This window comes from Procambarus clarkii, chromosome 16, assembly GCF_040958095.1.
Source record: "Procambarus clarkii isolate CNS0578487 chromosome 16, FALCON_Pclarkii_2.0, whole genome shotgun sequence".
In the NCBI taxonomy this organism is placed as follows: Eukaryota; Metazoa; Arthropoda; class Malacostraca; order Decapoda; family Cambaridae; genus Procambarus; species Procambarus clarkii.
The window spans coordinates 24383515-24400905 of record NC_091165.1 but is presented as its reverse complement, the minus strand read 5'-3'; the positions used below and the strand labels follow the sequence as shown (position 1 = coordinate 24400905).

The window sequence follows — 17391 nt, the reverse complement described above, 5'->3', positions numbered from 1 at the left end:
AAAATAAATGAGTACTAGTCACTTACAGTTAACTCTCACAAATAAATCAGAACTTCAGTTGTGAGCATTCTTTTATTTGGAAATAGGAAAGTAAGCTAACTATCAAAAGAAAGTACTAAGCCAGTATATGACTATATAACACTTAGAAGGGATATGACAGTCTATATGCCTATCTTCCTTTATGTGTCACTTTTTTAATTCATTTGTTATTTTACATGACCGTTCTCATTTTGTTAGCTGATTTCTCCTATAGTATTAAGTGTTTTATCCCCTCACACATGGTAAATAATTTTGTGTTATTTTTTAATTTACGTTTTCACCCGAAACGCTTTGCGTAATAGTGGCTTCATAGATTTTGTAACTCCTGTCTTTACAATTGTACATTACTCTTATGTTCTTTGTACACACACACACACACACACACACACACACACACACACACACACACACACACACACACACACACACACACACACACACACACACACACACACACACACACACATTCTTTTGAATGAAAATTGAATTGAATTCAGCAGAGGCAGATAGCACTATATAGGCTGCGTAAGCTACGGGGTTATTGGGGGGGTTAGCCAAAATAAAGTGTAAAAATAACGGGGTGAGAATAGCTTGAGCTACCTCATCCCTTTGTGTGTATTTTACCTCAATAAACTTATTTCAATTTCAATTTTCAAGTGTAAAAATAAATATATACTCTAAAAATCCTCACTGTATTATTTAGCAAGAAAACTATAAATAATCACAAGATAAACTAAATTCAAAATTAAAATTTGCGACATTTTTGGCTTAAGGGTAATGAAATTACAATAGACCCAAGGGGCCAGATTCACGAAGCAGTTACGCAAGTACTGACGAACCCAAGAGCTGCCAGCTTCCTTTTCCAGCGCCTCAGCGTGGCGATACAGAGAGGAAATGGAACTGCATTCAGGGTTCCTGCCCGCTATCTGAGGAACTGCAGGAACTCCACAACTTATAACAAACAACTTTGTACCTTATCTGTTACCAAGCTTGTAACTCATTTTTTGTAAACAAAGGTTTTAATAAAATAAATAATTACAATATATATAACGTGGGTGGTAGGTTTAGTTTAATTTTCAAATCCAAAAAATCCTAAATGCACAACAAAGAAAATCCAAAACGCCCCCTTCCCCCCAAAAAAAATCCAAACTGCCAACAAAAAAGTGTTTACCCACCTAGTTGTGCTTTGGCTCTTTGGCAAACTCTCTGATTGCCAAATTGAGAGGACTGACAGCCCCTCAACTGTCAATCAACTGGTGTACAGATTCCTGAGCCTATTGGGCTCTATCAAATCTACATTTGAAGCTGTGTATGGAGTCTGCCTCCACCACATCACTACCTAATGCATTCCATCTGGTAACTACTCTGACATTATAAAAAATCTTTGTAATGTCTCTGTGGTTCATTTGGATACTCAGTTTCCACCTGTACCCCTTGTTCGTGTTCCACCCATACTAAATAGTTTATCTTTGTCCACCCTGTTAATTCTTCTGAGAATTTTGTAGGTGGTGATCATGTTTCCCCTTACTCCTCTGTCTTCCAGGGACATGATGTTTAGCTCCCGTAGCCTTTCCTCGTAGCTCATACCTCTCAATTCTGGGACTAGTCTGGTGGCATATCTTTGAATCTTTTCTAACTTTGCCTTGTGTTTAATTAGTTATGTTATGTTCCATCATCCAACCACTTGGACTGGACGGTAGAACGACGTTCTCGCTTAATGCAAATCGGCGTTCAATCCCCAACTGTCCAAGTGGTTGGGCACTATTTCTTTCCCCTCGTCCCATCCCAAATCCTTATCCTGACCTCTTCCAAGTGCTATATAGTCGTAATGGCTTGGCGCTTTCCAATGATAATTCCCCCCCTCCCTCCCTTCCTCCCTCTGTTGTATTCTGGAAGTTGGCAGAGTGTAATTTGGTGCTAGTTGGCTAATGCTACATGGGAATATCTCTAGTGATGAGCTAATTAGGGATGTACTACAGCTCATGGGTATCGCGTCTCAACTCTTAATCGACTGATACATAGGTTCTATGAGTCTATATACTGAACTATTATATCTATGAGTATTTAATTCACATCATTAAGTTGAACATGTAAGTTTTTCGGCTGCATAACATGTATGGCGCTGTGGTTGGGAAAGGTGACTGGTCTACATTCACAGCCTGAAATAGCTCTCGTGCCCTTCAACAGAAATAAAAAATGTCTGAGGACGTGCAATGTTACTAAAATAGAATACGTAAAACCTAATATGTATGCGGATGATTGTGCATTATTATACATGCTACTAGATGACTGTATTAAGAGCTTACACTCAAACGGATCAATGATTTCAGAATACATACGGAAATACCAATAATTTTCTAATAACCTTTCCGACAAACTGTCGCTCACCGGCACTCGATCTCGCTGCACATCATGCAAGTTTTGAAATTGAAATTGAAATGCAAGTTTTTGTTTCATTTTAACTTTACTATCAGCAATAACTATTATAATTTGAACGTTGTCTTATTCTATTTGTTATATTTTCCCGTAAGCATTTACTTGTAAAATTTAATTCTTTATTTAAATGTCCGTTTTCAGGCGTTTTGTTTCCCGAAACACTATGCGTACTTGTAGCTTTAGGTATTGCATGTACTAGCTCTATCAATAAATCAATCAGAATGTTTGTAATTGCATCTATGTAGGTACTTTTCCCTAAATAAAATATTATTATTATTATTATTATAAATAACGCCAGCACTTAGGATCAACAAATCAGAGTAGAGCACGTCTATATCCACGTCGGTAACAAGAAGCGATTCCTAACCGGCGCGCGGATGAGTTGGAGGAACTAAATTCTTTATAACTTTTGTTTATATATGGAAGATTCTGTCGTCTATAACAAAGGTGACTGGAGGGCGCAACAGCGGGTCGCTAGAACTGTGCCGCGCCTCCCACCTTTATCACTCACACACTCACCGGCAGGAGAAAACCTTTAAACAAATTGCACATATCACAAAAAAGAAAAACCATCATTCGTAGGGTAGCCGAGGTGTTTCCGATCCTAGGGTCGTCGTCATCACCTGCCATCACTCGAGCAACGCCAGCTTTAACTTTGCCACAGACATGACTGAAGGCAACCAGAGTCTATTCCACCGAGCGAAGTTCTTTATATATGCTGGAGGGATCTTCTTCCTCTATTTCTATTATGGGGTGTTGCAAGAATCAATGTAAGTTCAATCGATAAATTGTCTTTATACACGTAGTAAGGACAGTATGTTACTGTAATGCAAAGTTTTATGACACTGATGTAACTCATTATCAAGATCACTGTGGCTGCAAGGTCAGAGTGTCACCTAGGTGGGTCATCACATGTCAGTTTAGTTTGGATCGTCACTGATCAGGTTATCACTGAGGATAATTTTAGTAGATTCAGTTTAATTTTAGAAAATCTAAGTTAATATTGTTACCTGGGTTGTCATAATTGGTGTGCCACCCGAGTCTGTCACACCTGGGTGTGGTTGTCATTGGCCAGGCTGTCATACCTGGGGATGGTCAGCGTTAGCTGGGCTGTCATGCCCGGGGGTGGTCGGCATTGGCTGGGCTGTCACGCCCGGGGGTGGATGGTGTTGGCCGGGTTGTCACACCCGGGGGTGGATGGTGTTGGTCGGGTTGTCACACCCGGGGGTGGTCGCCGTTGGCCGGGTTGTCACACCCGGGGGTGGTCGCCGTTGGCCGGGTTGTCACACCCGGGGTGGTCACCGTTGGCCGGGGTGTCATACCCGGGGTGTCATACCCGGGGGTGGTCGCCGTTAGCCGGGGTTTCACACCCGGGGGTGGTCACCGTTGGCCGGGGTGTCACACCCGGGGGTGGTCGCCGTTGGCAGGGTTGTCACACCCGGGGGGTGGTCGCCGTTGGCTGGGCTGTCAATCCCGGGGGTGGTCGGCGTTGGCCGGGTTGTCACACCCGGGGGTTGGTCGCTGTTGGCTGGGCTGTCAATCCCGGGGGTGGTCGCCGTTGGCCGGGTTGTCACACCCAGGGGTGGTCGGCGTTGGCCGGACTGTCACACCCGGGGGTGGTCGCCGTTTGGAGGACGGGGTGCATAAAACTTAGGTTGTGGGATTTGTAGATTTCAATCAAAGACAAAGCCTAATGAAACAATCCATTGTAATCTTTGTTAATGAGATACTGTAGTTTAAGTAAGGGTTGACATATCTAAGACATATCTTTCTCTAATTGTATGGAAATGTCTGTCCATGGTTACTAAATAGTTTTAATGTGCCTTGGCAATAAAACTGATTTGGATAGTGGAACAGTATTGTTTGGTTAATTTTAGCATATATTTTGATTAGAAAAAGGTATAATTAATCTGTTTATTTATTGTTAGTAATTTTACCAATATTTAAGAGATTGGAGCAGCTATTCAGGGCATATTTTCTTTCAGTACACGTACACGTTATGGTGAAGAAAAGGAAAAATTTACGTATTCCCTTGCCCTTGTATTTTTCCAGTGCATCATAAATGCTATATATGCAAAAATAAGTAAGTACTACTGTGATTTTGCTGCAACGTGCATGACTTATTAACCATCCTTTAGTATTGTGCCTGCCTAACATTGTGTTTTCTCACATTTTTTGCTAATGTAAATTTATTGTAAATAATGCACTAGGAAAATATTATCTTTGAATACAATGTTTGGAAAGAGGATGCTTCTCTGCGAAGAAACAATTGCTTTGATTGTAAAATTAGTAAATGGTGATTGGCAAGTCTTACTGCTATGCTTACAATTCTGCCTATTTGTGGAACTACTGCATGATTTTTTCATAATAGTATCATTAAATGTCATTTTCTGTTTGATTTCTTTTCTTCATTTGATAGTCTTGCTTGATTGCTTCCATTTTGTCGTAAATCTATGTTATTCCAGGGTTAGTGATACCCTTAGCACTACATGATGAACTAGTTACTGTAAATTTTATGATAATAATTCTTTTACATTTTCATACACATTAGGCATTACCTGGTTCAGTATGGCCTGTCATTGTTGCTGCACCATATGATATTAGCTGCTTTGATCTATTTGTGTAAAGGGTATAAGAAATAAACACAGGACCAGGGGGAGGAAACAAGGTGTACTATAAATACAAGCTCAATAAATTTTTCAAATGAATTTTCAATTGGTACTGTACAGTATGTTGCCATCTATTGCCACCACTATCTGCATTGTCAACCTTGCCAAGTTTTTAATTTCTTTGCTCTATATATATTCCAAATGTAGTATCTTTTTCACTTGCCTAAACTGTCAGTAGTTTTGCTTCATAAAGCATATCCAAGTGGCGTAGCACAGTAATCAACTCTGTCTGCTCACAACCACAAGGTCCTAAGTTCGATTCTCGTGGTAGGAAAAGACATTTTAGCACCATTTCCTTTCACCTGATACCTCTGTTTACCTAGTGATAAAAAGGTACCTGGAAGTTAAGCAACTGGTATGGGATGTAATAGTGTTTATGAATGTCATTGCTAGAAAAGTGTGGCCTTGGGTCAGTCTACAATAGTATCACCTTTAAAATTGGCCACCCACTCATTCTCGCCTCTCTTTCTTTGTGCATGTATTTCCATGTTGTACAATATGTAGAGTGGGCAGGTTTAACATGGGCCTGGCATAGGGGAATATCATGTTCAGTTGACTGAAAAATATCTGCTGTAATTATTATTATGATGCAGGTCACCTCTCACACCTCTCCAGAGGAGCATTGGTTGGTATATTCTCATTTTGAAGGCAACTTTAGAAATCAAAACATTGTATGTACTGTACTGTAAAACATATGTTGTAAGCATATTCCACATGTTGTAATATTTCTTAACATTTATTGATTTACATGCTTGATTCAGCTTTTTTCTTTTTGCAATGCTGAAATGTATGGAAAATTCATATGGGTGTACTGTGTATAGTATAGTAATAAAAGATATTCAATCTACTAGTCAACTTGGGGTTGCAGGGATGCATCAGATACCTTGTAAATAAAAACACTGGTGGACTTTTGGCAAAGTTCTTGGGAGAAAAATAGGATGCCTTTCAAAACCCTGAATTTTATTACATATAACATTTCAGTTATATGCTGATTACATTGCTTTACTGTACAAGTTTAAGGAAATTTTAATGTACTGTACTTTAGAAGAATCATAATACACTGTATAATTATAAATTTGAGAGTGGATAATTGATTGAAATTGTTGAAATGCAGTTGTGAAATCCATCCCTTAGATGCATATCCTCTTTCCTAATTATGTATCAGTAATGCTAACCAAATTAAGACCAATTGTCATGCCAGTAATAAGTAAAGGTCCCTAAAACCCTCTAAACTTTGTTAAAGTGTACCCACTTTAAATGTGATCATTTCTAATAATAACCATGACTCTCCTGGCCCTCCTGTGCATCTGTGTGTTTTAAGTGGGGAAGTTTGTCCTCGACCAGGGGGAGGATACAACCCGTCGTATCTACTATGCCTCAAGTGCTCTCACTTACCTGCTGGCCATGGTCTCCTCAAATATGGCTCTACAGTGGATCAATTACCCTACGCAGGTCAGTTGTTAAGTCATTCATGTGTTCTTTTTAATTTTCATAATTTTTACTTGCAAACATGTTAGATCATCTGATTTTGTAAGTACCAGTACTGTATATATTTTTTCAATGTTTCTATAATTTAACACTTTAAGTATTCATGAATATGTACAGTATCACTTTTTTATATAAAATTTGTCTTTTTAACTGTTGAATATTATTGCCAATAGTAACTGAATTCTATTTAGTATAACATTTCTGAAGAGTACAAATATTAAAAGGTAATTTGAAAAGAACTAAAGCAATGGTTTGATACAAGGTTGAAAGTAAGGGAAAGGAGTGCTGTGAATGGGCTTCAGAATAACCTGGGTGGTGTGTATTACAGGCGTTGCATGTACATAAGCGAACGGTTGCTGCTGTAATGCTCCTTTTCAATCATTGAATATGCATATTTATTTGTATTGAAGATGTTCTTATTTCTTCTGGTTTGCTACATCTAATTTGTTATACATTCCATAGAATAAACAAAAGTTGCTTTAGAATCAGTGTGGGTGCAGTGTATTATAGTCGTGCATTCAGTAGTTCTTAAGTGACCAAAATAATATAGGTATACAGACTTGGGTTTTGTAGTTCTCATTTGTTGTAAGTTTTTGTTAACCAAAAATGCACTGCTTGACCTGCAGCCTGTTTTAAGATTTCCCAATGTCAAGAAACTGTCATACTAAAGTGCCCTTTATCATAACCTACCAGAGGACCCAAAACAGAAAACAGGTCAGTGTGTCAATTCTGTGAGCTGCTACCATTTTCTAGTACGACAAATTTTGGCCTTGGTAGAATACATGTCAAAATGCGACGTTCTATTAGGAGAACAAGTTGTGGCCTGAGCTTAAACTGCCTTCCATATGTCCAAATTTGAAGACGAGTTATATAAAATGATGTATTTTTTATTAACCTTCCCTCCCTCCACAATCATTCGGAAAAACTTGTTAGTATGTGATCAGTGATGGCTCTGTTATTCTTTAAGTATGAACCTAAATAGCCATTTTATCATTTAAATCCAGTGTACTAAATATGATCTCTGTTGCCATTAAATTTGGGTGGTACTAGATTCCTGTGATGTAAATAGGTGTAGATTGTAGATGAATCTAAAAAAAAGATCAGCTTGTAGTGTCTAAAGAGCCTAGCGAGCCCTTGGCCAGTATTGTGTGCTACCTCATAATACTGGATACTGAAAAAGTATTATTGGAAACCAAATTCCCTGACATATAATTTAACCTTCCCTAATATAGCCTATTACTGTCCATTGGAACTGATAACTTTGGAGAAAATAACAATATCTGCCAGTGACTTGCATGAACTACTGCAGGCAACAATCAGGGTTGATTTGACTTGAATTTAGTTCCGACTTTTGACACGTAAGACATGTCAAAAGTCGGAACGTCGCCATCCCATGAAAATTTCATTAGGGTCTTAAAATGGTATATAGCTGGTTAGCTGTATCGTGAAATAAGATTTGTACTAAAATTAGTTAAGATAAACACTAATTTTCTATTGGTTCAGGGAATGTGGCTTAAATGTAAAAAAAATGCAGCATTAACATAAAATACAATTCAGTAAATAAGACTACAGATTAATGTTTGCTTTAGCTGTATAACACTAGATTTTGCCTTGACTTTGATTCCAAAAATAATGTTTACATGTGCACTAAAGAAAAATGCAATATTTTGTATTTCAAAATACTGTACGTATTCATTTCTTTATTTACTCTTATAATTCCAGGTTGTAGGAAAATCATGTAAGCCAATTCCAGTGATGGTCCTGGGAGTGATTTTGGGACGTAAGAGCTATACCTGGAAGAAATATGTCTTTATCTTCATGATTGTTGTAGGTGAGTTGTGTAAATACTGGAAGTCTCTTATAATGCCAAAAGTCTTGTTACCTGCAGTAATGGCATATCTTGGCACTCTTCAATTGCTCTCCTCCCTTGCCTAATATATTACATATATTTCTTTGTTTTGTATTTACTCCTTCATTTTAACACATCACTTAAGTACTGTTTCTTATTATCTGAACTTAGTGACATTTTTCGCATTTATTTTCATTTTGCAATTCATCATATTACTGTATTGGTCATTTAATATAGGAACTTCATATTTAGTATGCAGACCACACGAGTCCAGTACTGGACTCAAGTTTTCTTATTCTAGATTGATTATTGTCTTGTAACATTAAAAGTATCTTTACTGATAATGTTCTTTCTCACTTTTTGCATGTTCTTAGTTTCTTCAGTGTTTTGTATATTAAATAAATATATTTGAGTATGTTAATATATTTAATGTAGCTGTCATTTTTTATGAATGTTAATTTTTATATTTTTAAAGTTTAATTTTATAATAACCTAAATTTGTTTTACAATATTACCATTTTTATCACCACCCATCCGCCCTTGCAATATAATTTTAATATTTGACTAATCGATCTTTCTCTCCAATCTAATGGTTTCACATATTGTTTCATTATTTGTAAATATTGTACTGTATATTTATGAGGTTTAATTATTAGGTAAAAGATGTATTTTTCCCCTAGGGGTGGCAATGTTCATTTATAAGGACTCCAAGGCAGCAGCAGCAGCATCTTCAGGTGGTGGTCTTGGCCTTGGAGAGGTTCTTCTGGTAAGTAGAGGATATTGTATGGTCTGTTGTCTTGTATGAAGAGGGAATGTTGAAATATAGTCGTCTAAATCTCAAGATGAAGCAAAGATGTTGAGGTAAGTTTTAGGGACAATTTGCAATTATGGTGTGGGTTCAGAGAACAGTACAATAGTGATAGTTTGTTCAGAGAAAAGTGTACTTGAGGGAATGAGATATTCTTACTTTTAGTATACGTTTGCTTCAGTGTTTATTACCAAAACTCAAAGGGACATTTTAAAGTTGTCAATTTTTATGTGTGTGCAATGGCTCCAAAATTTCTGCACACATGCATCATGACAGGATAATCACAGCAATCTTAGTTGCAAATGATTTCCTAGGAAGTTTTGGAATATTAGTAAGTTCCAATTTTTTATAAGCACAAAGTTTAAAGATGTTAATTTATATTTGGAGTGTCTTAGAATTGTACTATATATATAGTACTTATTGTAAATATTTGATAGTGTAACCCCCTGAAAGTTTTAACCCTCTGTGTCTACTTTTTCATACAGTTTCAGAGATTATTTTGGGGCTCAAATGCTCTATTTTTAAATACATTCCCATATTTATTATTTCAAATTATCAGACAAGAGTAAAAGTGGGAAAATCTTATTTCTTTGATAGAAAAAATGGGGTACATTGTCAGTTCACAACAGAGGGGCCTGGGCTCAATTTCAGAGAGGACAGATAGTTGGACAAGTTTATCTTACCTGAGGCCTCTGATCACCTTGCAGTAAACAGGTACCTGGGAGTTAGATAATTGTGTGTTGCATCCTCGGAATGGTCAGCATTTGGCCTAGGGTAACTTCGATAAGCCAAAGTACTGTTCAGGCTTCCTGTCCCTAGAATGTTAACATAAATATAACCATATATTCATAAATATACTACCCCAAAAAAAATTATAATACAGTATATAAAAATACCTCACAGCTATTGGGCCTATAATAGTGTTACAGTATACGGACAAAAATATGGAATGAAAAGAAAAAATGATAAAGGGCCAAAAAAAAAATACTACTATATATGTAAGCAAAGCCAGTATGCATAATTTGGCATACAGTATACAAATAATTGGTTTAAATAGCATATTATGATGCTTAAAGAGACAATAGCATATATGTACTGTATATGCAGAATTTTTTTTATATGAAAAGGATAATACTAGGGAAATGCATAGTGTTTTGTAGTGGGGTGGATGATAACATGAGATGAGCAGTGTGTTTTGGGCTTTTGCCAGCAGGTGACAGACATGTACTAAATTGTATATATAAAATGTTGGTTGTTGCCTGTATACCAGACAGGTTTTGTCAGCTTCATATTACTGTAATATTTAGCTTAATAAGAAGTATTTTTTTTAGTAATGTTTCGGAAAACTGCAGGGTTATTTACCACTTTAAACCAGAAATACTGGTTTAAATGAAAAATGCTGGTAAAATATGTACTCTACCACTAGACCACCGATGACTATCAAAGTCATACAACCGGATTTAACAAGTCAGCGGTGGTCTAGTGGTAGAGTACGCGACTGGCAATGCCGGGGTCGTAGGTTCGCGTCCACCTCATAGCCCTATTAGATTTTCTTATTGGTATGTATCACATTAATGTGATTTCTGTGTGATTCACAAAAAGTACAATATGATGTAAATTATCATGGATAAACCGCCACTAAAACACTGTCATCCACAGTAGAACCTCGCAGCGCATGAGTACTGTACAGTACTACATAGTCATGCTGATTGGCACTTGTCCTCATAATTACCTTGCAAACCACTTCCACCTAGCCTAATTATTTGCTATACACACAATTAAATTAATTCTCTTGGTTGTACACATAGCTGTTAAATACATAGCTGGTACATAAAATAATAATAATAATAATCCATCTGTCCATAGATGTAAAGTGCCTTGTATAGTGACTGTTGTGAGCCTCTTGTTGAATCACTTGTGATATAAAAGATTATTGATGTGTGTATTTGTGTAGGTGATTAAATATGTATGTGTATGTATATGTATGTACAGTATATGTACATGTATGTATGTGTACATGTATATACTGTATAACACTAATAATTGTGTAACTAGTGTCAAAAGATTGTTATTTGCTTAGCTAAATGAACTAGAGGGTTCAGTTTCTGAACCGATTATGTGCCTCTGTAATCCTTTACACCACCGCCCACGGGATGGGTATAGGGTGCATAATAAAGAAATTGAATTGTCATCATAAGCTAGGCTGTACTAGTGACATTTTTTCCTGGGAGTTAGTTATTCCGGGGTGTGGAATATTAGTAAAGTTTCTCAGTAATGTTTGTTCATCTATAAAACTTAATGCAAATTTTAAATTTTTTGCTTAAAAAGTTCTGATTATGGTTAGTTTATGCTAAAGGTTATATTGCTCCATTGAATTATTGTGTGAATATAAATTATTTATGGATGAATGTTGGTGTAATGGTTGTTTGCATTACCATATCAAAGATAGTACAGTATGTAATAACAGTAATGCTGTTATTTCCTAGTTATTGTCATTGACAATGGACGGACTGACTGGAGCTGTCCAAGAACGCATGATTGCCGAGTCAAAGACCAAATCTGGCCATATGATGCTCAATATGAATCTGTTCTCTATTGGATACTTGGCAATAGGTATGTACTCATTCTATTGTGGCTTTGCTTATTAATTGCCTTCTATTGTGGACTTTTTTAATTACTTTAATATTGTTTGGCAAAAAGATCACTTGTCACTTCTTATTTCCAATTTCCCCTTCTCACCTTTACAATAAAATATAAAATAAATAAATAAGATGCAAGTAAGAATTTAATTTATTAATAGTAAAATATACAACTTTATGCATTTCTTTTTTTTTACCTATGTCAACCTCTTTTCAACAGCTCTTCTGGTGACAGGCGAGATCTTCACCTTTGTCAACTTTGCTCAGCGTTATCCAGAGGTTCTCACAAAAATGCTTGTCTTCAGTATCTGCAGTGCCCTTGGTCAAGTGAGTTGACATGCCAGCAAGAGCCTGTGGGGAGTCCTAAGAATGGCTGAGTGGGATGTGAAAGGAACATTTTTGGCATCAGACAAATGTTTGGTGCCAAAAATGTTTATATAAAACTAGTTGAGCAATATTTAGTAATTGTTGTGGATATATATTAACATTTGATATTACATTTGTCCTGTGTCACTGTTTTGCTCACTAAATCAGGATTTATGTAGAGTGGTTAGATACTTAAAGAATATGTATATTGTACAGTGTAAAATAATGGAGTGTCTGCCATGTGAATGGAGTCAAGCCTGTAGTAAAAGGAATTTCATTATCTGAGGGTGACGTTTATACAGAAAGAACAGTAGAGTAAAGCATATATTAAAAATAGAATAAGATAAGCATCTACTGTATGTAGATCCTTTGGTAATTTAGGTAAATGACGAAAGGTTTGCATGCATTGAAGAATATTAAATGTTGTATGAAGTTGCCAGCATGTAAAGAGAAATTTCCATAAACTCAGATTAATAAAAGGAAGAGTACTGGATAAGAATAATCTACAGAGTAATAGCATTTAAATAGCCTAAATTTGGTCTAATGCATTCATGATTAAGCACATGAAATCAACAAGAAAGCTTTGCCTTGTAGGTATCTAGCATAGCCTTATTCTGATAAATGTTGCAAGTACGGTATTTGTGGAAGTGAAGGTGTTGAGCCTCATAACCCTTTTTACTTTGCAGTTCTTCATATTTTTGATGGTGAGCGATTTTGGTCCTCTTCCTTGCTCAATTGTGACTACGACTCGCAAGTTCTTCACTGTGCTGGGGTCAGTCATACTCTTCAATAATACTCTCTCTCCTCGACAATGGCTTGGAACAACCTTTGTATTTTCAGGCAAGTTGTGTTATAATTATTACTTAGAATTTTTTTCTTCACGGTGCTCTCACTTAGTGGTTTGTCATTAAAGCTAATCTTAGAAATAACATTCATAGTAAAGTTGAGCTTCATAATAAGTGCTTTTTATAGATCCTTGTGTTGATTGAAGGTAGATTTAAATTGGTATATTCATTTCATATAAATCAAATCTTATAAATCACTGGGAGGCACCTAGTTGACTCTTAAAGCACTGGGGTTTTTGCTAATCCCAGTTACAAGGAATTTCAATTTGTGCATGCCAGCTGTATTAGCACAGCACAACACAGAAATTGTTTGTTCAGCTTATAACCACCTAAAGGATTGTCTTCACTATGAGCCATTGTGTTTGTCGTTAACATGTTCCAGCACAAACCTGTCTCATCAGCATTATAAATTTGCTCTAGAGATAAATTTTGTTCCTGCACTATTTCTGCAATTTTACTTAAATACTCTTCTGCACCAGAAGGGTCAGCAGACCACTTTTCACCATGTACTGTAATGTACCTAATGCCATGGTGGAGTTTAAAGCATCTGAGCCATCCATTACTGTATCGGCAAAGCCCAGGAATTTTCATAGATTGGCGAAACTCGCGTGCTTTTTCCATGAACAGCCAGCCTGCCACTGGCTTTTTCATTTTGCATTTATGCTTGTACAACTGCCACATTGCATTATCAGCACACTCCACTTTTGCTTTACTTACTGCCTTTCTATTACGTATTGTTTTATCACTTTCACTTGAAGAGAAACAGTCAAAGATGGTAGCGTGAACCTTAATAATATAAAAAGTGTTCTCTTCTTAATGCTATCCATATTCAGTGCGCACAACACTCCTTGGGATTCGACTCTTCACCTTCTTAATTATTTTGGCTTTCTTCTTTCTTCACTGACCTCTTTTACGAATCCTGCTTGTTAAAGTTTTCACCAACAGAATGGGTACATTTGGAGCCAGCAAGGTGCACGGATGTTCCTAGATTTTAACGATACTGTACTGTATATCCGATCAAATTACGAAATAAACACTCCAGTCCCATAACAAATCAAGACATTGGGCCATGAATCTGTGGCATCACAGGGTAGAAAGCACTAGAGTGGTGCCCAACATGGTCACTGGACAAACTAGGACCATCTTCCACCCTTGCGCCACAAGGCCTGGCAGGCGCTCATCTTGCAACTTCCTCATACATTATTATTCGAACCACCTGACTGGATAATTTTATTCAGATCATTCACTGCACCTGTTTCTGACTTTTTGTATTCAGACAAACACAAAATGGGAAATGGGCATATCCAGAAAACAGAAGTTGGGAAAGCACATGGTCCTCTGTTATCCCTTCTCCCCCTCTTCCTCTTATTGTTGCTGCACCAAATCCTTCATGTGCTATTCTTCGATAAATGATTGATTATTTTCAAGATATCATTCTCTTGCAAATCATTGAGCTTTTTACCCTCCTAGTAGGCAAGTGGTGTGGAGTGACTTACGCAAAAGCATTTGAACAGTTCATTAAATTTACTTGTGCAACAAAATGACTCGTGTGTTATGCACCATGTGCCAAATTACATATTTAACTTGATTGAAATCTGTGCTTTGTGAACTAGAATATTTGACTTCTAATTTAGATATTTTTCAAAGTATGTAGTGCTCTTTTAATGTCCAAGACTAAAGATTTAAGGCCCAAAATTAATATTTTGAATAGTTTTCCTAAAAAAGGCAGAGTTATACAATACTTAGCATATTGATTAGGTCCAACATCTATTTCAAATCACTGTAGTACTATAGAGACTGTTAATCATGTAAAGAACATTCCCTCAACTTTGACAACATTAAGAATTTGTTTTTGCAGTAAAGTAGTTGCTAAAAATAGTTTTTGCTTAATATTTAGCTTTTGTTACTAATAAGCCAGGTAGTGATGATATTGTTCTTCATAAATACAGTTCTCTCCCACAGGTCTTACTTTAGATGCAGTCTATGGAAAATCACCCAAAAAAGTTCTAGTAGAAGTGAAGGCGAGTAAAGAGTGAGAAATAAAATGAAGATGTGTAGACTGCTGTACACTGATATTACATGTAGTATGATGTCTATAGGATCTTCTTGCTCCTTTAGGAAAAAAAGAAGAAGAATTGCTATGAAGAAGGTATGAGGTATGGAAGTAGTGTGTTAAAAAGGAAGGCATGAATGATAACGATTTTCTTAAAAAAAAAAGTAAGGTCTTTGACAACGTGGCAGGTGCTGCTGACCAGTGCAGTGAAGGAAGCGCTAGTCAAGAACTTCACTCTTATTACAATGTTGCAATGTTTCACTAGAAGACATTTGTTCAGACCTGAAGCAGTTCTTCAGAGTGAAATGTGTTTTGTAAAGGCTTGGTTTAGACTGGTGTTACCTTCAAAATGCATTGTCATACCATTGCTAGATAAGCGAGGATAGAATTTGTTACAGTAAAATATGTTTGTGTAAGGGATGAGAATTACTTTATGAAAGAGATGCATTTATTTTGTGAAAACTGTAAATTTTGCTGTTATACCATTCCCTCATCCTATTGCATCCTCTGCTTACTCTAAGGTAAACTATTTTGTGATCTGTTTACCACTTAATATTAAAATTAAAACACATTAATCAGAACGTTTTATTGTATTTTTGTCCTTACTAATTTGTAAAATAATGGAACATGGCAAAATAAGAGCATAGTGGAAAAATCACAAAAAAATTAGAGATCCTATATTTAATCTGCTTCAGTGAAAGTAGCATGTGTTTTGTCATGTGTGTTCAGCACAATATGAATGTTACATTTTTTGGTTTGTGAAATATTTTAAATCCTCTCGTCAGAATGCAACTCAAAGGTTTTATCAGTACAAAAGTAATTTAACTTTATAAGTACTGAGGAATATATACAGTATATTCCTATGCAACAGATATTTCCCATTAGTTTTTAATTGAGGAAGTGGTGATTCTCTTTAATAGTTTACTTAAAATTCAGCTTTTCTTTTTCCCACTACCTTTGAGATTTGATACTTGAATTAAGAGGTTATTTGTGGGTTTGATCCTCTATGGCTATGCCAATAACTTCAGGTACTTTATCTAAATGAGGAATCGCATCAAGGGGCTTGATCAGTGTTTCAGTGTCAGGTGAAGAATTTCACCTTCAAAGGTAGAAATTCCCTGAACCACCAATAAGTAGGCTAAAATTCCTATAGTAAAGTTTCTAGTTAGAAATGAGCTTAATCATGTACAGGTATGATAGTAAATAGTTTTTTTTTTCTGTTGTGAATTAATTATAAAATGTATATTATGTTGGTGATCTTAAGACAAATATTTACTAATCGTAGAGTGAAATCACAAGAATATGGTGTCTTCAAAACTATTGAGGCCACATGATCGAATCCGCATCCCTGGAATCCCCACACACACTCGCTAATACCTTGACTTTTCATGCATTAATGTGTTCTTGGGAGGTCCAAGGATTTTATTACATTTTTTGGCCTCAATATTTTCTGATTTCCTAATTCTTTTTGCATTTTGGGACAGCTATATCAAGAGCAAGATAAAAAGTGAGGCTCTTTTTGTATATACTGTACTTCTTTCTGGCCCCCCTGCATCCCATGAGGAAAACAAAGAACTGGATATTGTAAGTCACTTTCATGGATACGTCCTTCCACTGGCAGTAATTCGTGGATACAATGGCCATTTTGGTCGGGAATTTTTCATCTCGGCATCAGTATTCTACCAATTGAATATATGGCCGTGGTGTAACAGCTTTGTAGCTCGGTCTGCTCTTGCTTCTGTGTGTATTAAATTAAAATACTGTACTATTAAGCGTTCAGTTTAGTGTGTTAACTAAAACTCATTTGCACTTTTGGGATGAACAGTCAATTCTTCTCTTGAAATTTGAGAGTATTTCCTATTCAGAAGCAAAGAAAAATAAACTATAAAAATCTTTATTTTTCCTTGTCTTGTATATGATCATCATGTGTGACAATTAACCTTCAGTTCCCCATCTTTTCAGATTAGCACCATTATACCCCCACTGTCACTAGTCATATCATGGCCCTTCAATCTGTTGATTTTTTAATCTCTTACTTAATGCTACCCAACCACCACCTATCCCCTTCCATCGTAATAGTGGTTCTTCTCGTATAGTTGGCTAAGGTCCACCCACATCCAAGTTTCTCATTTCCCTCACTCTAAAATCCTTGAAGCTGAAACACACTAGAGAAATGCCTCCTCTGTCCCATGCAAATGG

The 17391-nt window shown here is 36.4% G+C and overlaps 1 protein-coding gene across 2 annotated transcripts; it reads left to right on the top strand.

Moving 5' to 3' along the window:
* The first annotated feature begins 2900 nt into the window (after nt 1-2900).
* Nucleotides 2901-15773, top strand: LOC123760047 (Solute carrier family 35 member B1 homolog meigo). Of its 2 annotated transcripts, XM_045745448.2 has the most exons (9): nt 2901-3245; nt 4461-4558; nt 6466-6596; nt 8355-8463; nt 9162-9247; nt 11776-11902; nt 12149-12255; nt 12981-13134; nt 15102-15773. In XM_045745448.2, exons 1-9 carry the CDS (start codon nt 3142-3144, stop codon nt 15173-15175), a joined length of 990 nt encoding a protein of 329 aa, XP_045601404.1. In that variant the 5' UTR covers nt 2901-3141; the 3' UTR covers nt 15176-15773. The 2 variants fall into 2 exon arrangements, with proteins under 2 accessions (XP_045601404.1, XP_045601405.1); XM_045745449.2 differs by lacking the exon at nt 4461-4558 and having other exon boundaries at nt 3108-3245.
* The last annotated feature ends 1618 nt before the right edge of the window (nt 15774-17391 follow it).